At 42.7% G+C, this 23,666-nt stretch overlaps 1 protein-coding gene across 50 annotated transcripts in view; it reads right to left on the reverse strand.

Moving 5' to 3' along the window:
• Positions 1-23,666, reverse strand: part of LOC105385131 (Down syndrome cell adhesion molecule-like protein Dscam2) — a 70,019-nt gene that overhangs the window by 13,658 nt on the left and 32,695 nt on the right. For 13 of the 50 annotated variants that reach the window (XM_048624653.1, XM_048624647.1, XM_048624644.1 and 10 more), the window contains exons 2-19: positions 22,824-22,973; positions 15,706-15,854; positions 15,395-15,578; positions 15,176-15,279; positions 14,791-15,047; positions 14,481-14,638; positions 14,006-14,160; positions 5,053-5,346; positions 3,521-3,640; positions 3,252-3,425; positions 3,084-3,172; positions 2,765-2,972; positions 2,340-2,639; positions 2,132-2,240; positions 1,932-2,042; positions 1,605-1,846; positions 1,001-1,156; positions 661-809 (exon numbers count right to left, since the gene is read on the reverse strand). In XM_048624653.1, coding sequence (XP_048480610.1) covers positions 661-809; positions 1,001-1,156; positions 1,605-1,846; positions 1,932-2,042; positions 2,132-2,240; positions 2,340-2,639; positions 2,765-2,972; positions 3,084-3,172; positions 3,252-3,425; positions 3,521-3,640; positions 5,053-5,346; positions 14,006-14,160; positions 14,481-14,638; positions 14,791-15,047; positions 15,176-15,279; positions 15,395-15,578; positions 15,706-15,854; positions 22,824-22,894 — 3,030 coding nt within the window. In that variant the 5' untranslated portion in view covers positions 22,895-22,973. Of the gene's footprint in view, positions 1-660; positions 810-1,000; positions 1,157-1,604; positions 1,847-1,931; positions 2,043-2,131; positions 2,241-2,339; positions 2,640-2,764; positions 2,973-3,083; positions 3,173-3,251; positions 3,426-3,520; positions 3,641-5,052; positions 5,347-10,888; positions 11,177-11,289; positions 11,578-11,714; positions 12,003-12,795; positions 13,090-14,005; positions 14,161-14,480; positions 14,639-14,790; positions 15,048-15,175; positions 15,280-15,394; positions 15,579-15,705; positions 15,855-16,630; positions 16,746-16,782; positions 16,916-17,041; positions 17,175-18,994; positions 19,119-19,157; positions 19,282-19,318; positions 19,443-19,520; positions 19,645-19,674; positions 19,799-20,309; positions 20,431-20,463; positions 20,588-20,820; positions 20,945-21,824; positions 21,949-21,998; positions 22,126-22,180; positions 22,305-22,823; positions 22,974-23,347; positions 23,528-23,666 lie in introns of those variants that run through there. The other 37 variants (XM_048624607.1, XM_048624622.1, XM_048624625.1 and 34 more) reach the window with 24 other exon arrangements.

The following is a 23,666-nucleotide window of genomic DNA, read 5'->3' on the forward strand; positions in this document are numbered from 1 at the left end:
GACTATCATCGCTAGACTACGATAGACGACTATATAAAAACAAGAGTGGAACTTGTCAATCTTCAATTGACAACATTTCAAAATTTTATACAGTTGAAATTCAAAAACCATTTAGAGATATGGCTCTAATATTCACAAAACAAAATGTTGCCGATTTTTCTATTGATTTATTTCAGAGAAAAACATAAAAATCTAAATTATCATTCGTGACATCACGATGTGGCTTAATAATTAAACGCGCTTTTACTTCTAAAACATGAACAAAAAAAAACATGTTATGTCACTTTGACAATGACAACGACAAACATCACTCAAATGTCTGTCACTTTTATGTGTCCTTGTCAATGACGGAAGTTCGTGATTGGTCCTTGCCACAAAATAAAGTTGAAGTTGAAGTTGATTGGTCCTTGTTCATGTCAAGTTAATGACATCCAACTTTTTTTTTAGGTTAGGCAGGCAACGAAAATATTTTTATCCAAAGCCTCGACGTGACGTCACTCATACTATAAATATTTTGAACTTTGAAATTTAAAGAATATATTAAAGCATGGAAATATTAAGAAATAAAAAAATACGGGTCATCTAAATTTGTGATATCTCGTCGAAAATAAAATAAAATCGGTGAGCATTTTATTTGAAATGTTGTCAATTGAATCTCACCTTGTTAGGATGGGGTTCGGACTTCTCGGACTGCGTGTAGACGGTGTAGTGCGTGATGACTCCGTTGGGCTGCGCCGGCGCTCGCCACGAGACCAGGATCGAGTCCGGGCCCATCACCAGGGCTTTGGTCGCTCGAGGTGCCTCCGGTACTGTGGATATAAAGGCAGTCGTGTAAGTTTTCTTGGGTTTTCGTGATGATTTAGTTAGAGTATTACATTGAGCAATATTTTTCGTAAGAGAATGAGAAGAATATTACAAAATTACAAGAGGTCGAATACTTTACAGATGTTACAAGCGCTTGATACAAATGCATTCAAATCTCGTATTATGTATATCTTACCGTCTTGTTCGGTCTGGCAGTGGATGGGCACGGAGCGCACGCCGTCGCCTCCGTTAGTGGTCGCCAACACTTCCATCGAGTAGTTCGTGTACTTTTTCAGCCCGTGCAGAATGGTCTCGCTGGATGCCGTGTTCTTTGTGTCCTTTGTCTTTTCGTCTGTGAATATTTTACTTATGTTAAGACCAGCATTCAAAATGTTAACAACGATGAAGTTAATAGGAAGGTTTTTCAAGCAATACGTGATGATAACAAGGAAGTATAGTTAGAAAGAAAGAAAGAAAGAAAAATTATTTATTTCTTACACACACAGAAACAACACATACTTACATTAAGAAGAAAAGGTTAAAAAGTAAATAAAAAAAATAAGTTATTAAAAGCATGAATGTTGCTTCTCGGTGCTGAAATGGGTTCTAGTTCAGCTTGATGCTATGGCAGGTATGCTAAACCACACCATAGCGCTGGTTTTCAACTAGAACCCTTGGGTGAAGTCACGGACTGACTTGACTGACTGACACAAAAAAACATAACATAAAAAAAAATAACAAACAGAATAAAAAACAGTAACATATACTTATATGACAAAGCGTCGAAGTTAGGTACTCACCATACCAAGTCTCGCTAGGTCCATAGATAACTTTGTAAGACTTGATCAGTCCGTTTGCTGAAGCCAATGGCGGGGAGACCCACGATACCCTGATGGTCTGAGCAGTCAGTGTGGTGCAGAGGACGTCTTGAGGAGAAGCGGAGGGGGCGCCTTCAGCCGTGTACGCGCGGACTTCGGACGACACTGGCCCTGAACCCATCTTGTTGAAAGCTTGCACTACTACGGCGTATTGGGTGTACGTTCTGACAATACAAAGTAGATTAGTTAATAAACGTAACCGTAGAGATCATAAACGGACAGACGCAAAGGAAAGATATAGGTACGTACTTCAGGTTCATGATATCCAAGTTGTGTTCTTTGCCAGATTCCTTGGAGATGTCGACGGTCTCATAGACGAATGATTTGTTGCTTGATCCCAGTTTGTAACCGACGTAGTATCTGCAAGGATAAGGGAGCAAATTAATACACATGTTCAATGAAAGTGATTGCATGATGTTTAAAGAAAGTCATCTAAAACCTATACTCACCCCTGAAGTTCGCCGTTCCAGTCTTGGGGTGGGGGTGGCTTCCAGGTAACCCTCAGGGTATTCCTGTCGACGGCATCTACTTTAACGTCTTGGGGCGGGCCAGTAGGTGCTGAAAAGAACAAAGTCAGATTTAAAGTTATTTTTTCTTTCTTCAAATATTAGGAACTCAAAAGGAGTATAGTTTCCTTACTCCGGATAGTTTTCTTACCTTCTTCCGCAGTGATAATGGTAACGGTTTCCGATGGTTCTGAGGTTCCAAGTTCGTTTTCAGCTACAATTCTGATGTGGTATGCGGTGGCTGGTCGTAGACTGAACACTCCGGCTTCGCTTGAATCTCCGGGGACCAAAACCCTGTCAATGTCCTTCTCCCAGTTGCCCTTAGCGCGTTTGTACTCAATGAGGAACTTCTTGATAGGTGAGTTACCATCGTAAGGGGCTGCCCACGACAGTTGCACAGACCTTCCGGATTTGTCCAAAACTTTCAAACCGTATGGCGCTTCGGGTACCTCTGTAAATAACAAGTCCATTTATAATTCTGATAACTACTCCAAGTTACATAGCAATTTCGTAAATTTATGTATGTTTTTGAGAGTGTTAATCAGTAGATCCCTCTTCGAAATAGATTTTCCTTACCCTGAACAATCATGTTGATGCTGGTGTCATCAGATCCGAAGGCGTTGGTGGCGACACAAGTAAACAGGGCGCTGTCAGATCGTTCGGTTCTCCTGATGCTCAGATCTGAGACGACTCCTCCTGGCAAGATCTCCTCGCGGATCGTGTACCGGGGGTCGGACTTGGGCTCCAGTCGCTTGTTGTTCATGTTCCAGATGATACCAATTGGCTGTAGAAGGAATAAAAGTTATAGGTATATAATAAAAGTTATTTCCTGTTCAGATGATTAAATCATAAAATTACAGGAGTTGACTAGGAGTTTTAGGATTTGCCTACGTACCTTTTCTCCCTTGGCTTGGCATTGTAAGACAGCGGGTTCGCTCCTTCTGGCGGTTTGGTTACGCATTTTGATTTCGAATTGGGGTGGCGCTGTAATCGACATTATTATTAGTTTATGAATGACTCACATGTTTTTGAATAACTTCGATAAAATTTGCTCAATACTTACCCTGAACACTAATAAGTATAACAGCAGATAATCCAGATCCGATACCATTGACGGCTTCGCATAGATAGTATCCCTCGTTTGTTTTTTGAATGTTAGAAATGCTCAATGTTCCATCCTCCACTTTTACATTGGGGTTGTTTGGCTTAAGGTCTTTGTAATCTCCAGGCGTGTCTCCTGCAAAAAATGTTATCCAGTTTAGGCTTAATGACTTTGTACTTTAGTTGCATATGTCATAAATTTCTTTTCACACTCTACTGAATCAAACGTACCTTCGGCCCTCTTCCATGTGACCTGGGGCTTCGGGAAGCCATCGGCCTTACATTCGACCTGAGCGTCAGAGCCTTGTGCGAAAGCCTTATCAGTGGGTTCCAAAATCCAACGTGGGGGCACTGAAAATGTACCAGGTGGTCAGAACACTGTCGTGGAGTCTAAAGTTGGTAAAGCAAGAGACTTTTAAAAAAACATTCAAAATTTTGATGATTTTTACTGTTAAGTTCAATTTTTTTTTACTGATTTGTACTAGTTTATGAAAAGTGAATTGTTATTTCTTTAATATCTTCAAAGGGGTTGCTTTTTTATTTATTTAAAGGCTTCATCAGACATGACCATATTGTTATTTAAGTAAGTACGTCTTTAAATTATATAATTACTGATTGAATGGGTTTGCACTAATAACTAAATGATCGTAACATGTATTATAAATGTAAAGAAATATGTGAATAGGTATATTGGTTATTCTAATTAGATATGTTGCAAAGCCGTCGCTGTAGAAGCCTTCAAATATTCAATATAATTACTAGACACAGCAACAAAAACACCACAAGCTCTAAATATCTACCAAAAAAAAACTTTTATAAATTAAGTATAAAAAATTAAATGAAATAAGCACGATAAATGCATTAAAACATTGTGTCCAAATATTGTATAATGATTGATAGTGTGCAATTTCCACTCATCTAAAAATATTTAGACACAAAAATATCTGTTACATTAAGCACAAACAAGAGCAAAGCATGCAAATAAATAAACCAACACAAAGAAAAGACAGGAACCCAAGGAAAAGGAAAGGATGAAACATAACAAATGCAGGGAGAGGAAGAGAGATGGAGTCGGGATGATTGACGCGAACCGGTCCCTAAGCGCGGATTCATAAATCCCGGAAACTTCCTTGGCGTAGCTAACTTTTTCACTATTAAAGTCTTTCAATGGATTTTTACATAATGTCCTACTTTCAAACGCACAGCTAACGGTTTGGAGCCTTTTATCTAAGATATATAGACATCGGAAGCGTACAATTTACTATCTATGCAAAGCTCTTCCGTGCTAGGGTAGAGGGCACACTGATGCAATGTACCGTGGACTTCGAGAGTGGCGGTATAGTTGTCTCGGCCGGCGGCGTTGCGCGCCTCGCAGGCGTAGGCGCCGCTGTGCGACCAGCCCGCCTCGTCGATGAGGAGCAACGACGCCCTCTGCCCTATCTTAGTGGCCGTCACTCCCGCCTTCTCTTTCAGGGACTCGCCCAAAAAGTACCACTGAATATCCAGGGGCTGATCGCCCTCCGAAACTAGACAAGTGACCTGAGTGGCCTGCCCCGCGAACAGCGGAGTCTCGAACGAGAATGGAACTATGCGAGGCAGAACTGGAAACAACCATAGAAGTTTTGTGTTAGATAGATCGATAGCAGGCAATGTTAGCGACTGGTGAGAGAGAGGTGGATTGGAATATTCGACCAAGTGTGCATATCCGTGATGTTAGTTCCCATGAGTTGCGACTCCAGGCTCAATAATGTGATTGGACATGCCGTTGACGACGAGCGTGGCGGCGTGCTCGGCGCGGCCGGCGGCGTTCTGCACGATGCAGGTGTAGTTCCCCTGGTGGTTCGCGCTGACAGTGTTTATGGTCAGCACGGAGGCGCGCGGCCCCAGTGGGGTCGTCACTATGTCTCGGTGAAGACTCGAATCGATCGTGTCGCTGCTGAATGTCCAAGATATTTCTAGCGGCAAATCTCCTTTTGTCGCCAAGCAGTTGACTTGCACCGCATCGCCAGGGTTGTTGGGTACATCGCCAAAACTGAAGGGTACTATCAACGGTGGAACTGGGACAAGAGAAATTTCATAAAGAAGCATAAAACGGAAAGGATATATGAATGAAGGAATCGGGCGAAAGCATAAACGTGTTGGGGGTCGCACCCTTGACCACGAGCGCGGTGGCGTGCGCGGCGGCGCCAGCCGCGTTGGTCGCCGAGCAGTTGTACACGCCCGCGTTACGAGCTTCCAGAGACTCGATTGTCAAAACGCTACTGCGGCGGTCCACGTTACTGATACGAATTCCGGGGACATTCTTCGCTGTCTGGTTATTGACTGTCCACTCGATGCGTACGGGCTGATCACCGTGCGTGATGATACAGTTCAAGGCAAAGTAATCACCAAGAAAAGCCGGTTCGGGCCCGGCAACAAAAGGTGCGATCTTGGGAACAACTGAAACACAATGTCATCTAAGTAACAAAAAACATTACTTTTCTACCTACACTAATAGGACCAACCGTAAACAATTAAGTCTGATGAATAGGTGGTGCGGCCTGCCCGGTTTTCTCCTACGCATGTATAAGATCCGGCATGCTTCGCTTCTACTGATTCAATTATTAGCAAGCTGCTTCTTTTTGAGTTGCTCATCGTGAAACCAGTATGACGCTGAGAAATGAGTTGACCGTTGAATGTCCAGGTGATGGTGATGGGCAGGTCGCCGAGGTTGATGGTGCAAGCCACTTGCAAGTACTCGCCGACGTTAGATGGCTTTTCACCGAACGAGAACGGTAGAATATTAGGTGGGACTGGAATATACGACATTAGTCAAATGAAAATACAACGAAATATAAGGAAACTAAGGACTAACTAATTCGGATGAAACTGAGGGAATTAAAGTACCGTTAATTATTAGAGCTGACGTGTGCGAATCAGTCCCGGCTTCGTTTTCTACGAGGCATGTGTAGTTGCCGGCGTGAGAGTGCGCGACTGAACCGATACTGAGAATAGCGCTTCTTTCACCGATATTGAACACAGTCGCTCCTGATCTAGGTTTTATTGGCTCGCCGTCAAACAACCAACGAAGGCGTAACGGATGGTCGCCCTCAATGACGGAACAAGGTGCGGTTACGACTTGTCCGGAGTTCATCGCAACTTCCCCAAAAGTGAAGGGTTGGACCACGGGAGGAACTGAATAAAAGCGCAAGCATCACTCGAGTTATACTGTGGGTTAGACTGATACCGATGACGTTGAGAAGGGCGGTGTGGGACGCGGCGCCGGCGCGGTTGCGGGCCGTGCACGTGTAGTTCCCGCTATTGCTACCCATCGCAGCCTGGATGTCCAACACTGACACTCGCTCGCTTAACATTGTTGTGGATAATCCCATTCTACGAGTGACCGGCTGCCCTTGGAAGCTCCACGATATGTTCAGTGGAGTGTCTCCCTTGGACACGTGGCAGTCCAGGTGCACCGACTCCCCCGCGAACACTGCCTCGTCCAATTCAAAGGGTTTGATGTGGGGAACGGCTGGACAACGAAAAGGACACATTATTGGAGAAATAAATTCATCATGCTTCGACATCTATCTAAAAGTACCCTTGACGTGCAGAGTGGCGGTATATCGGTCTTCTCCAGCTTGGTTCCTAGCTATACATGTATAATTTCCGCTGTGAGCGCCCGTGACGGACGCGATAGACAAGAATGACGTCTGTTCCGCCATCTTGACCGTCTTGATTCCCATATGTGGAGTCAGTTCCTGGCCCTCGAACCTCCACGTGACGCTCATCGGCCGGTCGCCCTTACTCGCGTGACACGTCATCTGAACTGATTCCCCGTAGTAGACGGATTCCTCGGTCTCGAACGGCATTATGTGAGGAGTAACTGATTAGAAAAGGACCAATCTTAGGTGATTTGGAAACTAATGCTAAAACTAGACGTGCATATCGTTCTATACAAACACGTTAAAACGTAACATGAAATCCTGAAGTGAAGGATTGTGGAAGGGGGAAGTACCGTGTATGTTGACGAGCGCGGAGTGGTGCGCGCGGCCGGCGCGGTTGCTGGCCGTGCACGTATAGTTGCCGCTGTGGTGGCCCATGGCCATCGGTATGCTCAGCACGGAGGCTTTCTCTCCTAGCTTAGTCGTAGTTATACCCATATTGTTATGGTATGGAATATCTTTCGCCTCGAAACTCCAGGTTATTTGAAGCGGCCGATCGCCCTTTGATACGTGGCACGTAAGGTGTACGGACTCTCCAGCGAAAATTGATTCTTCTACTTCGAACGGGATTATATGTGGGACAACTTAAATGCAAAGATATATTTTGCTATTATGCAATTATACGGGGTACATATTTAACTTAAAATGCCTATGTAAGCAACCCTATCTATTAGCTTGGTAAATATACCGATAATTTTTAATATCGTTGTGTAGGATGCTGATCCAGCGCGGTTCTTCGCTGTGCAAGTATAGTTCCCGCTGTGACCACCAGTGACCGATGGCAGCACGAGCACCGACGAGCGGTCGCCAACCTTAGAGAAGGTCCCTAGCTCCCGAGACAGTTGTTTTCCGTTGAATTCCCAATATATTTCCAGAGGAGTATCTCCTTTAGATATGTGGCACATCATCTGGACCGATTCTCCCGAAAACAAAGCTTGATCAACGTCGAAGGGTAAAATGTTTGGTGTAACTGTGTGATAACGAAAAATAATATGATGAGAGATTAAACCAAAAGGATGATAAAACGAAAAAAATAAACAGAAGCTCTTGCGCTTAAGGGCATGATGACGAAATACATGCTTCATCAACCCACATGACTTTAAGCGCCGGACGCTTTCAACACAATGCGTGATGTTAATGAAATGATGAGTAAATGAACTGACCATGAACGTTAACGACAGTAGAATGATTAGCTGAGCCCGCACTATTAGTTGCAACACATGTATAATTTCCACTGTGGCCGGCTGATGCGGCGGCGATGGACAGGAATGAGGTGCGCGAAGTCATTTTTGTAGTCATAATGCCGAGTTGCGACGTGACGTTGTCGAACCCGTGGAAGTGCCACTTAATGTCGAGCGGCAAGTCGCCCTTCGACACGTGACAGTTGAGCTGAACCGATTCACCGGCGAACACGGACTCGTCCGCCTCGAATGGTACGATGTATGGCAAGACTGTTAATCCAGAAGGCGAGATTATATTATTGCAAGCATATAGCGTGCAGCTGGCGGAGGCAAGGCACGGGAAGCGGAGCTAGGACGGTACCATGGACGTTGACGATAGCCGAGTGTACGGCCAAACCGGCTTGGTTTGCAGCGTGGCATGAATATTCGCCGCTGTGATAAGATGTCGCGCTGGATATCGTCAACAAAGAAGTTCTGTCTCCTATCTTCATTGTAGATATCCCTTGATGCGAAGATAATTCTTTTCCGTGAAAACTCCATGTTATTCTGAGAGGGGCATCGCCTTTTGATATATGACAGGTCAACTGAACGGATTCCCCGGCAAATACTGGCTCTTCAGCCTCGAAAGGAACGATGTGCGGAGGAACTAGTAGTAAAACAAAACAAAAAGTTCAACATAAAGACACAAATGCTGATGCAAAATAAATATAATCGGTGTACCCTGAACGTTTAATGTTGCGGTGTGGTTTGTGCTCGCTACAGTATTGGAAGCTGTGCATGTATAGTTTCCTGAATGCTTTTCTGTAACTGCTGCTATTGCAAGAATTGAACTCCTATCCCCCATTTTGGTAACAGTTATAGCGTCACTTTTATGTACTGGTCGTCCTCGTAAAGACCAAGCAAGTGTAAGAGGCATGTCGCCTTTAGGAATGTGACACATCACTTGTATACTTTCGCCATAGAAAACAGCTTCATCAAATTCGAATGGGGATATAATGGGCGCAACTGTAATAAACATTGGGAGTAATAAAAATTCAAATTCATTTACAGGTCTTTTTACATGAAAAACATTGGGTTTCAGGTGAGAGTAAAACATAAATGAAAGACAGAAGCGGAGACTATAACAGTAGCCTTGTACCCTTGACATTGAGCGTTGTGAGGTGGCTAGCGCTGGCGACAATGTTTGAGGCAGTGCATGTGTAATTGCCGGAATGTTTGGCAGTCGCTGATGGGATGATCAGAACCGAGCCCCGGTCCCCAACGGTCATGATGTTAACCCCAGCCAAAGAACTCACATCTCCTTTACTAAATGTCCATTTGAAATTGAGAGGCTTATCGCCTTTCGGTACATGACACATGACTTGCACACCTTCCCCGTAGAATACAGATTCGTCGAAATCGAAAGGAGCTATAACTGGTTCCACTGAAATTTATATTTGCTGATCATCTATAACGACCAATGTTATCGATCACACTCGAAGATCGGAAGATGTTGGCCTACAGACATGATTTATGCCACGCCAAAGTTACAAATAGGAGAGGAAAAGCTTTAGGATTTAACATAGGATATTTAAGCTCTACCAAACTACATAATTATTTAAAGTGTACCATTGACGAATAGTTGCGCAGTATGATTCACCGTTCCGGCTTGGTTTTTCACCACGCAAGAATAGTTCCCTTGGTTTCGATGGCTAACTGAATCTATCGTGAGCTGACTTGATTTTTTTGTATTAATTAGCGTAACACCGTTTTCACCGTTCTTTACTTCTTCGTTGTTAAAATACCATTGAATACGTAGAGGAAGGTCCCCTTTGCTGACCGCGCAAGTGACCAGAACCAATTCCATATCGTTTACGGGTTCTTCGCCAAATTCAAAGGGCAATATCTGTGGAGGGACTGTGTGGAGGAAAGGCTAACTTATTAAGCGAAAATATTATGAAAAATCTTAAACTACTCATAAAAGTACCATTGACGTAGAGATCGGCCGTGTGATTGATAGATCCAGCACTGTTTTTTACGACACAAGTGTAGTTTCCTTGATTGTGATGACTCACTGATTCGATTGCTAGTTGACTGGTTCGTCTACTGTTGGTGAGAACTACACCACTAGTCCCCGATTTTACTGGACTCCCATTGAAAAACCAATGTATTTCTAGAGGCATGTCGCCCTTGGTCGCTGTGCAAGTTACTAACACCATCTCCTGGTCGTTCACGGGTTCCGCGCCGAAATCGAAAGGCATAATTTGTGGAGCAACTAAAAAGGCGTATAATAATTTGTAATTAAACAAAATAACAATGTTGCTAAACATAATTTGTACCATTAACATGAAGTAACGCAGAATGGGAAGCTTCGCCCGCAACGTTTTTTGCCACACACGTATAGTTCCCCCTGTGTGTAGCTTGAATCGAATCAATACTCAACATCGATATCTTGCGACCACTGCGCGACAAGATCACTCCACTTCCGCTATTGAGAGGAGATTCGTTGAACAGCCACAATATTTCTATAGGCATGTCTCCCTTGGTAACCGTGCACGTAAGTGATACTGTATCGCCCGCATTGTAAGTGTCTTCGCCGAAATCGAATGGAGCTACTTGAGGGATTACTGTAGGAAACAAATTTGAGGTAAAGGGATTTGTTAACTAGGTGTAACCAATAATAACGAGTAGGACAAAAAGCAAAGCGTCGTAGTGATTTTGTTTATATTAGATACCGTTAACGTTTAGCACAGCGCTGTGGCTGGTCGAGCCGGCCTCGTTCTCCGCGATGCAAGTGTAGTTGCCGATATGATCGTGCTGCACGTTTTCAATGCTCAATACAGATATTCTTTTCCCATTTCTGTTAATCAGTACGCCGTTTCCGGAATTCAACGTTTGATTGTTGAGTTGCCAATGTATTTTTAAAGGCAGATCACCCTTTCCCACCGTACAAATGAGGGACGCTGTGTCGCCGGCATTTAAGATTTCCTCGCCGAAGTCGAAAGGTGTAACCTGTGGCGCAACTATAACATTTTGTTTATTTAATATGGTTCGGTTACTACCAAGATTGAAGGTAAGGATGGGAGGATAGCGAAAGTAAATTAATCATAAATTAGATCTGTGTGAGATATTGTACCATTGACCGATAGTTCCGCAGAATGATTAGTGTGCCCGGCTGCATTTTCAGCGAAGCAAGTAAACGTTCCTCTATGTATTGATGCTACCGATTCAATGGTCAACCCGCTCGCTTTTGGGCCCATTTTCATAATAGAAATTCCAGGAATTTCCCTTATATGTCTTCCGTTAAATCTCCATGTAATATTGACAGGGGCATCTCCTTTCACCACCATGCACTGCAGACCGACTGTTTCGCCCGCATTCGCCGGTTCGTCTCCGAATGTGAAGGGATTGATATGGGGAAGGACTATAAACATAAAATACAAGCTTCCTGTTATTTTGATAAACGGACAAAGGTCAGCTGAAACCGCCTAAGACTATAACATATTATGAAGCAGTACCTACTCGTGGCTGATTTAATTAGGTACTCTATATTCTATTTACCATTGACGGCAAGTTCGGAAGAGTAATTCGCATGTCCAGCTTGGTTGGCAGCAGAACACGTATACACTCCCTTATGTATTGATGCTACAGAGTCTATAGAAAGACTACTGGACTTGTGACCTATCTTAGTCACAGTAACTCCAGGGATTTGCTCAACAGGTTTTCCGTTCAACTGCCACGTGATGTTGATAGGCGCGTCTCCTTTCGAAACCATACACTGGACTCCTACCGTGTCGCCGGCATTGGCAGGCTCATCACCGAAGGTAAAAGGATGGATTTGAGGAAGAACTGTAGGTGAAATTAAAACATACGTATGTAACTACCACTCTAAGTAAATAAGTAATAGGAACCATTGACTTCCAAAAGGGCGCTATGGTTAACGTGCCCGGCCGGGGTCTCGACCGTGCAGACGTACAGCCCGCGGTGAGTGCCGTTCACCGAATCGATATTCAGAATCGACATTTTTCTACTCATGCTTCCAATGGCAACACCCAAACTGTTTCTTGCGTAAATTGGTTTTCCGTTAAGTGTCCACGAGAAGTTAGCTGGTAGATCTCCTTTGCTCATCACACATTGCACAGACGCGGTATCGCCGGCGTTGGCGGGCTCGTCACCGAACTCGAAAGGTAAGATTTGAGGAGGAACTGTGAGAGGTTAAAAAGCAAATTAATCTACTGAATTACTAGGAAATTGCGAACCGTTAACACTTAGGACAGTAGTATGGTTTGTTTCTCCGGCTTGATTCTTGATCTCGCATGTGTATGCGCCTCGATGAATGGCGCTTATAGCATCGATATTCATTATAGAGGTTTTCTTGCTGATGGCAGTGAGAACGATGCCGAGGTTGTTGTGTCGGCTGATCTCCTGGCCGTTGAGCCGCCAGGTGAAGCTGACCGGCAGGTCGCCCTTGCTCATCACGCACGATACCGACGCCGTATCTCCTTCATTGAGAACTTCTTCTCCGAATTCGAATGGCGTTATTTGCGGAGGGACTGGATATAAATTTTGATTTTAACAGGAATGTAAGGAAGCGGGGGTCTACTCGCTACGAGACAAGCAAGCGTTTCAGGAGTTGTTATACCATTCACTTCGAGTACTGCGCTATGATTGGCTGACCCGGCGGCGTTAGTGGCCACACAGTGATAGGTGCCCCTGTGTATTCCGCTGACAGAGTCTATGTTAAGGATCGACATCTTCTTGCTCATTTTAGTTATAACGATTCCCATGTTGTTGTTTTGTGATAGGATCTGTCCGTTCAGCAGCCATGTGATGTTCAATGGCTGGTCTCCTTTAGCGACGGAGCACGACACTGAGGCTGTGTCTCCCGCATTGGCCGGTTCATCACCAAACTCAAATGGCGATATTAGCGGAGATACTATGTGAAATGAGGTTATTATAATAGCTAAACGACAAAGGTGCAGGGGCGTGTGTGGCAAACGATGTAGCTTTGGCGGGCATAAACATCGTCGATTTATACATTAATATTGATTTTATCCGTCTGAAATGTACACGTATAAAATAGTTCAACCTGTAAAAAATATTTATTAAACACAAAATAATATGCCATAGTATCAGTATTAGAAAACACTTGAAAATATTATTAGTGGGTAATTTTTATTTTATGGAATAGAACGAATTAATATGAATGACTTGATTACTTACTCATCAATGTAAAGTACTCTTTTGAAATGCTATGGCATATTTTTACGAAGAACTACTGAGTAATTTTAAATTCAGTTTAGCTAAAATTTATTCTGTAAATTCTTGATTCTTGAAATATTATTGGACATTTCTGAGGTACTGTATATTTTATTTACTCAGTGATATAGCAACTCACTCATTAATCTTGAACAACAAGTTTCGGGTTTCAAATGGAATATGTTCTTATATAATTCACTAGACTTTAGAAGGACTTTTTACTGCTGGGAGGTTGAGATATACTAGCATTAATTATTATTAAGTAAATAGATTTATATGGACTGAGTAAGTTGCTATTGTTCTTCACATGGTTACAAAAAACATATTTAATTAGATGAGCACGATGACACTGAAATATTTGTTAAATCTAAACTTCTTTATGTGTAGGATATCGGTCCAATATTATCAGTCGTAAAAATATTCCAGTTTCACGAATTCAGAACATGTCCAGAAAGTTTCTGCCGGAAGGATAGAATTTAATTAATACCATGGTTTTATCTGACATTAAAATTCCAATTTAGAAATCCCTCCTCAAGCCGCACAGAAGATTTCCAGAATAAATGAGTACATCGTCCAAATATCTTACGACTTACCCATGACTTGCAGTTCCAAGGCTCCCCGTGCGCTGTATCCTTGTGAGTTCTTCGCAACGCAGGTGTAAGTGGCCTGGTCGCTCATTCGCTCTACATTCTCTATGACGAGGGTTCCGTTCGGGAACACCTTCTGCTTGCGGTTGATCGGGAGGACTCTGGAATTTCCATGGCATTGCTTACACAATCGAAGTGCATAATTCTATTTTGTCTTAATAAGACATCATATCAATCATTTACCAAGGAAATATTTTCATGATGTCGATTCTGAAGGCACAAAATTTTATTTTAGCAACGTGAAAACTATAAATTTTGCCAGTAAATTTAAAATAGTAATATATCTAAAAATCTGGACAAGTGTTATAGATATAGACTATATTCCAGAAACGAAGTTTCGGCTTGAAGATTAGTAATATTCTCAACGGTTTTAATCAAAGGTTTATTACGAACAGAATAGGAAGTAATTTCATAAACTGACCGTCCATCTCGTTCCCATACAATGGAGTCGATGGGGTACCCTGCGACGGGGCAGTGCGCGATGAGGGAGTCTCCAGCGACCACTGGGCGCTTCTTCATGGGACGCACGTAGGGCAGGCCGTACACGTTGACGCGGGCCGCGTGGGATGAGCTGCCGACCTAGGATAGAGACCATTGGTGTTAGTCACGACGTTACATTGCTAGCTAATCCAGGCATATGTGCTGAAATTTGCATCGGAGTTAAGAGTAGATACAGAGGTAATTTTTTATGCAATGAACTTGCATTCAATTACAACAGCACTGGCACTCACTTTACTTGAAGCGATGCAAGAGTATAATCCACCATCGTTAGTCTGGACCGAGGAAATGTTCAAGTGTGATTCAACGTTGCCATCGGCGGTGACGAACTGTCCGATCTGCAGTCTCTCTCCACTGGACAGCTTCTCTCCGTCCAACAGCCAGGCGATGTCGGGAGTGGGGTTGCCGGAAGCTACACATTTCAGTCGTAGGGAAGGTCCGGAGCGCAGAGTCTGTTCACCGAAGCTGTGACGAATTTGTGGCGGTTCGACTGTAAATAAGGATCTTGGTCATTACTTATCATCACTATTACGTAATAAATAAAATTCATTAATAGAAGACATTTTTTGGAATACATATTCAGTAAAAGTTTTGTAGATAATTTAAACGTAAACTCACATCTTCCTCCAAGTTTGAGTTCAGCGCTGGCGCCTGCACTTTCCTGGTCGTTGCGGATGAAGCACTGGTACATGCCCTTGTCTTCCTTCTTCACTGACTCTATCCTGTAAAACAAACATTAAATTATGCATGTAGATGACTCATCTCACGTAAGTAATCTATTACTTTTCAGTGGTGTTTTACCCTTTGATTAGGGTTGTGAATGGTCGAAGGTTTTACCTTAATGTAGCATCATGATGATTCATATCCTTGCCATCTTTAAGCCACGTGATAGTTTTAACTGGGTTGCCTTCGTATCTGCATGTGAAAACTGCTGGTCTTCCGAAATCAATAGTTTGCGTTGCTGGTTCAACTGTCGTCTTAAGAGGAGCTGTTACGGTTAAAACAGTTTCCACGGATTCACCTAAAATAAATTATCTGATTAGACAAGGTTCAAGTAAAATATTTCAAGGTTCAATTATTTAATAAATGATTTGAGAGTAAAATTTGCTTGTTAGAAGTTGGTTAAAATGTTGTAAGTTTCAACTTACCACCAACGGAGTTGTTGACTACGCAAAGGTATTTTCCTGAATCTTCAACTTTAGCTTCCTTGATTATAAGAGTCCCAGAGACTTGCTTAACTCTGTCGTTCAATGTCACTGGCTGTTTACGTGTTGTGCCATCGATAAACTTGTACCACCTGTAACAATAGAGAAAGAGTTCAGAATTTCATTGAACGAGGGTCCATCAGTAATAGTAGGGAGTAAAAGACTGGTATACTGAGAAAACGGAATCATATTTTATTTACAAGGACGGCAATCCACCCACCTGAAGATAGGAACAGGAAAGCCTTGACTAAGACATAATATCGAACCTCTATGCCCTATATATAAGTTGGACTCTTGTAACCGGCCGGTAGACAGCTTTGGGGGAACACTATTTGTTGGCTCTTGAAGAAACGTGTAGCATTAGTATATTTGCAACAAGAATTGCTATAAATTAATTTATAATTGCACTAAGACAAAGATTAACGATACCCCCAAAGCCTTGACAACTTAGCAAAAGAAAATGAGAAATTATAAAGTGTTATGTGCTACAATCCTGGCCTGAACGAATACTATGCCTACCGATATAAAGACGGAACATGGTGTAGCTATGATCACAACTAAGGCTTTACAAATAACCCCTCGGCTACGGGTAGCGCCGTGACTCGTGAAGCACAAAGTAAAGATTAAAGCGTTTTAATGAAAGCAAGTTCACCCTGACACTTACCGGGCAAATGTCAGCGGCGCTCAATCGTTACTTTGGCTGGAGAGGGAGAGCCCCGCGGCCGGCCGCGGTGCGTCCTCGGGCGGGCCACTACCGCGCCGGGAGACTGCAATAACAACGCACATCAGTACATTGACGATATGGAATACTGTGGCTTCGAGATAATGGACGCGCGAGTTGCCGCCGGCCGGCCGTGGAGTAATGTACCTCGTTAGTGGAGCAGGAAAAGCCTGAACTTCGCAGAGGAGGGCCAGATCACCTCTTCCTATTTGCCGGTTAAGTCCGTCGCCCGTCACTTTTGGCCGGGTCCTACCTGACGGCTCTGTAATAGAAACCATCCGTAACTAACCCACACTCACCTATACACCGGTACAGGGAATGCGGATATTTGACAAGTCAGATAAGCAGCTCCGCTGCGAGGTACGAAGTATACTTCCCAACCCTCGAAGTGTTTAGTTGAATCTTTTCGAGGTGCAATATTATTTGTCGGTTCTGAAAGGATGGAAGAGCCCCTTAGCCAATTTAAATTTCGTGTTACCTATTTCGTTTCAGGGGAATGATGGTTATATTGACAAACTATCTACAATCCTAATACAAATAATAATATATTATTATTACCTGAAAATTGGGACAGGATACCCTGCTACATCGCAAGTTAAATAAGCTGATTCTCTCGCTGGCATTACAAATATCTCACCCCCTACAAATTTTTTGCTCTTTTCATTACGTGGTGCGATTTTATTGGTTGGCTCTGAAATTGAAAGGAAGTGTCAACGCACCTTGATATTGGAACAGGGAACCCTTGCGCTGGGCACACCAGTGCCAAAGAAGAGATTTGAGGGTAATGAACTGCAGCTTTTGGAGTGGCGGTGATACTCGGCGCAGCACTTGCAATGGGCTCTGCAGGATGTCGGCGTTGTATTGATAAATTATAATAAACAGAGGGGTGCAACTTGCCTGAACAATGGAGTGGGAAACCCTTGAGCTTGACAGAGCAGCGCAAAATGTTGACCTACTTCTCGCATGAATGTAAAACTCTTAGAGTCCCCCGAAAATGTTGGTGCTTTAGCGCCCATAGGCTCTGAGAAAAGAAAATTATACTCATATTGCATGCTTACCCAAAACGTGGCGCTGGAAATGCATTTACTGGGCATGTCATATAGGCTGTATCGTTAGATGAGACTAATATAACTCGCCACCCTTCAAACTGTTCTACCATTTGAGTTTTTCTAGGTGCTATGTTGTTTGTTGGTTCTGCAATAACCAAGAGGATGTAAAGTATAAAGAAACTTGCCTGGTTATGGGAATGGGAAACGCCTGTGCCTGACAAAGGAGTCCAAAACTATGTCCTATTGTACGAATAAAAGTAGAACTTCTAGCATCAGTAGAAAATGTAGGTGCTTTTGATCCCACCGGCTCTGCATAAAAAATAAAACATGAATAAAGAAGGACTTGCCTGAATACTGGAGCGGGATAACTTTGAGCCTGACAGAGAAGAGCAAAGCCATGACCAACGTTTCTTCGAACTATTTGAATTGATTCAGATGAAAATGTTGGGGATTTTGCACCAACTGGCTCTATAACAAATTGAAATCGAAAATGAAATAAAACTTGCCTGAATATTGGAACCGGAAACGCTTGAGCTTGGCATAATAATGCAAAACCTTGACCGCTGTGCCTTTTAATAGACGAAAGAAGGTAGTCTGTCGAAAATGTAGGAGCTTTGGATCCCACTGGCTCTGCAGAGTATAAATGAACACCACTCTTATGTCCCATGCTACATTCATGCTGATTGATATCTATTATAGAACACTTGCCTGAATATTGGTACTGGAAACGCTTGCGCTTGGCACAACAATGCAAAGCTTTGACCTCTATGTCTTTTAAGAGATGATAGAGCTGAATCAGTGGAAAATGAGGGTGCCTTGGATCCAACAGGCTCTGCAGAAGACAATGTTTTCATACATAGATAGTTAACAAAGTATGTTAACTGTAAAAAAAACTTGCCTGGAAATTGGTATAGGAAAAGCTTGAGCTTGACACAGTAATGCGAAGTCTTGACCTTTATGCCTTTTCAAAGAAGACGAAATTAGATCAGTAGAAAAGGTTGGAGGCTTCGATCCAACTGGTTCTGCAGACAACAATAAAATTTAACTTACTTACCATCTTTTACGATAAAAGTATTATATATCTATCTATACCTAGATATTAATAAAAACTTGCCTGAATATCGGCACAGGAAATGCTTGTGCTTGACAAAGTAAAGCGAACCCCTGACCGCTATGTCTCGTCATAGACGAAGACGTTAAGTCACTTGAGAAAGTTGGGGGCTTCGTTCCGACGGGCTCTGTAGATAGTTAAAATACTATCTCAATTAAATTGTAAAAATAATAATGCACGACTTGCCTGAAAATGGGTACGGGAAAAGCCTGAGCTTGACACAATAACGCGAAGTCTTGACCACTGTGCCTGGTAACCGCTGACAGGGTAAAGTCAGTGGAAAATGTAGGCAGCTTAGAGCCTACGGGTTCTGTACAATACAAAACAAAGATTGAATAAAAAAAATCTTACCTAAATATAGGCAGAGGGGAAGCCTGGGCTTGGCACAGCAAAGCAAAACTATGTCCAATACTTCTAACGAAGATACTGCCCTTGGAATCCGAAGAAAAAGTTGGAGCTTTAACACCAACTGGTTCTATAACAATTGATATCGAAACATGAATGTGAAACCTACCTGAACATTGGTTGAGGGTACCCTTGCGCCTGGCAGAGTAAAGACCCGGATCTTTTAGCCTCAATATCGGTATTGTAAGTTGATGCAGTAGAAGCGAATGCCGGGGCCCTTGCAGTCACAGGTTCTGATAAAAAGTATTCAGCCTAAATGTTTACACTCACTTGAATATTGGGTGGGGATGCGCCTGAGCTTGACATAATAAAACTATTGGTTGATCAGCAGGTTTTGTGAGAGTAGTACTCTTGAACTCCGTGGAAAATGTAGGCGCCTTGGAACCAATAGGCTCTACGACATAAGCAAAACGTACCCGATGAAAAAACTGATTAAGTTATATAACAATCAATCAACGGATATACTATTTACCTGAATATTGGGACGGGAAATGCCTGCGCCTGGCATAATAGAGCAAAATCTTGGCCTGTTCTACGCGTGATTCCAGAGAACTGAACATCATTAGAAAATGTCGGGGACTTCGAGCCAACAGGTTCTAAAATTGAACATATAAAAAGTTATTCACCTGTATATCGGGACAGGGTAAGCTTGAGCAGGGCACAGAATATTAAGACTTTGTCCGATTTTTCTGACATACGAAGACAGTTTGTTATCAGTAGAAAATGTAGGTGACTTTGATCCAATAGGTTCTAAAAGAAGTAAAATGATCCATTATTATCACTCTAAATTACCTGAATATCGGTATAGGGTAAGCTTGTGCTGGACAAATGAGAGCGATACTATGATCCACAGGCCTCACGAACCATGCCAATTTATCATCAGTTGAAAATGTAGGTGACTTGGAACCGATGGGTTCTGTAAATATTAATAAATAACTAAACTTCTCACCTATATATCGGGACAGGGTACCCTTGAGCCATACATAACAAGGCAAAGTCATCTCCTTGTTCAATTTCAAACCAAGCTGATTTGGAACCACTCGAGAACGAGGGACTTTTGGATCCAATAGGTTCTAAAAACAAAATGAGTTCCTGTTTCAGTACCTGAAGAATGGTGCAGGGTAACCCTGAGCAGGACATAGTAACGCAAATCCTTGTTTTACGTCATAAACGTACCACGCCATTTTAAATTCAGTAGAGAAAGATGGAGCTTTCAGGCCCACAGGTTCTACAACAGATAGTTAAAGGGAACGTAACTCACCTAAATATTGGGACTGGAAAAGCTTGCGCTAAACAAAGCAATGTGACGCTGGTGTCCATCGCAAATTCAACGAATTCGATCGTTTTAGATGGGACTTTCGGCGCAGCACTATTAATAGGCTCTAAAAAACAAATAATACAGGTAAGATGTTTACCTGGACAATGGAACTGGAAATGCTTGAGCAGGACAAAGCAGCGTCACGCTTTTGTTTTCATAAGCACTAAAACCCCTAGAGTTGTCCAATGTAGGAAATTTGGGCGACACTCTTCCTACTGGTTCTAATGGAATAGAAGAGCGTATCGTAAATATTCTGCTTATTAAACATAATTCGGGAGTTTACCTGAATATTGGTACAGGATATGCTTGAGCTGGACATAGTAACGTGATGGTAGCATTGAATGATGCTTCGGTTAAATCGATCACTTTAGTTGCAACTTTTGGCGCGGCACTGCCCATAGGTTCTGTACAAGAAAATAAAACCTAAGCTAACTTTCACTAGAGGTGTAGGTACCTGAAAGCTGGGGCAGGGAATGCCTGTGCAGGACAAAGAAGAGTGATGCTGTCGCCTCCCTGAGCATCAAATGCTCGGCTTTTGTCGCCACTAGTGAACTTTGGAGAAACGCGACCCACTGGTTCTATAAATAATTATATTGGCTTTATTACCTGTATAAAGGGACTGGAAATGCTTGCGCCGGACACATTAGAACTAAGCTTGAATTTGTGAAAGCGCTGAAGCTCCTTGAACTATCCATGGACGGAAACTTGGGTGATACTCGACCAACAGGTTCTAAAGAGAAATTACATGAAGGTTTTATACCTGAATAAGGGAGTAGGAAACGCCTGCGCAGGGCATAGAAGTGTCACGCACGAGTTAGATGAGTAAGTAAAGCTGCGTCCCGTCTCCATCGACGGAAACTTCGGTGAAACTTTGCCCATAGGCTCTGTCAATTAAATGATAGAAAAATTACCTACATAAATGCGGGTGCAGGGAACCCCTGCGCCGGACAAAGCAACGGCACACCAGAGCCAGCTTCAGCATTAAACGTCCTACTAATGTCACCAGTCACCAGTCGGGAATTTCGGAGATACTCCTCCCACCGGTTCTAAGAATGTGATACGACGAATAATAAAAATTAATGATATTTATCGCCCATTTTATTACACATAAACATTGGGGTAGGAAATGTCAGAGCATGCCTCAAAATCTACTATTGACTGGAGTTACTTTCATCACTATTAAGGAATTAAATATATTATGAAATTTACGGGACGCATTTGTTTACAATAATAGGTGGTGAATTAGATACGATGAGTTGCAAAAATAAACTATGTAGATTTCTGTATTCTATTACCTGAATATAGGGACTGGGAATGCTTGCGCTGGGCATAGTAATGCGAATGACTCAGTGTATCTGACGCCAATCATAGTGCCCAATGCAACTGATGCGAACTTTGGTGGCACACGTCCCACGGGCTCTACAGAACGCAAGAAAAGTATTTTAATATGCTTTTTACCTGAACAGCGGGACGGGGAATGCTTGAGCTGGGCACTGTAATGCATAAGACTGATTTTTCCTAACGTCGAACATGGTTCCCGTCAGTACTGAGGCGAACTTTGGAGACACGCGACCGACCGGCTCTAGAACCAAATCAAACCTAATTCGATACGTTGACTAAAGTTCAGATTACCTGAACAAAGGGACAGGGGATGCCTGCGCAGGACACAGCAAGGTAAACGCAGAGCCATTCCTTGCGAGGAAAGCCCACATGCCGACTTGACTGCTCGACAACTTGGGTGGCACCCGCCCTATCGGTTCTGAGAAATGAGATGCACTGTGTGAGTGGCGAGCGTAGTGCAGAGGTTGGCTTACCGATACATGGGCGCGGGGAAGGCCTGTGCCGGACACAGCAGCGCGAGGCTGCTGGCTTGGTGGAAGCTGAAGCCGCTGGTGGTCTGCGCGCTAGCAAACTTGGGGGGCACCCGGCCCACAGGTTCTGCGCATGTTGGGAGAAGGCGGGATCTCGAAGATCAGAATGGACAGCATGCGAATGCGACAACTCCCCGATTTACCTAACGTCCACTGAATACATACATTTATTTATATAAAAACTCGAGAATAAACGCGTGTCAAGGCTCTGCAGGGTACCCTATCCCAACATTCAGGCAAGTTTATTAATTCAGTTTTAAGATTACAAACGCAATAGGGATTGTGTTTATAAACTTTGAAATAAAATGTAGGTAAATAATTGGTAATAATCTAAAATATGCTACTTTAACAGTTTAAATTTATAACTGAGTAAAATTCTTGGAATAACTTGAAAACTAGTAAGATTTTTAGAAAAACTTCTTCAATGATCTAAAATTTTACTTTTTATCTTACTTTTAAAAACTTTTCTTATTAGATCATTAAAGAATTATCATGTATTATACGCAATCGATTCAAGTCAGAAAACATGATTTTAATGAGCACCTTGAATTGATTTCGTTTCAGATAGATGAATGCGAGCACTCACCAGTGATGACGAGTCGTCCCTTCGTGGCGGACAGCCGGGTCTCTCCGGTAAGTCGGTGCTTGGTCCTGCATTGGTACGACTTGTATCCGTCCTCGGGTCCCACATCTCTAATATGCAACTCTCCAGATGGCAGTACCAAGTATTTCCCCTCTAAAAAATTAAAAGCACTTATAGATGTCTGTTATGTGGACTAAATTGTAATATTTCATTATGTTTGTTTTATTCAGTGCACAGAAAATGTATAAAAAAATATTAGATATCTGAAAATAGGTAAAATATATAATTTAATATATTTTACACATTTCCTGCATCGAATAAAATAGTTTTAGCAATACAGCATATGGCTGTAATTTACTTATAAATTGTATAGCATGCAGGAAGTGGGAACAAGGATTAAGGTAGGCCGTTAGGCCCATGGAACCACGGGAGCCCAATATTCGGAACAGTCCCTAAACAATGTAGGATAAGGAGGACGAGGATTTCCATGTATATCATGGAAGCCAGAAGATAGAAAAGCCTAGTACCATCTAAATTGTTTTCGGCATCGAGATTGATTTCTTGAGTCTCTTCGCCTTCACTGATGATCCAGGACACAACGTTGACATATTCAGAGACAAAACTCGGTACGTGACATTTGACTATAGCAGCATTTCCTCTTAACACATATTCCTCCATCAGATTTACTGCATACGCTTGCGAAACCACTGCAACAAGACGTCTTCTATAGTACATAATACATATAATTGAAGAGCGACGGTACCAGCTGTTTTCATAGAATACATATTGGAGGGAGAACAACGGCAGAAGAAAAAAACCTAATCCTATATACTAAATCAAAAAAAC

This window comes from Plutella xylostella, chromosome 12 (genome assembly GCF_932276165.1).
Source record: "Plutella xylostella chromosome 12, ilPluXylo3.1, whole genome shotgun sequence".
Lineage (NCBI taxonomy): Eukaryota > Metazoa > Arthropoda > Insecta > Lepidoptera > Plutellidae > Plutella > Plutella xylostella.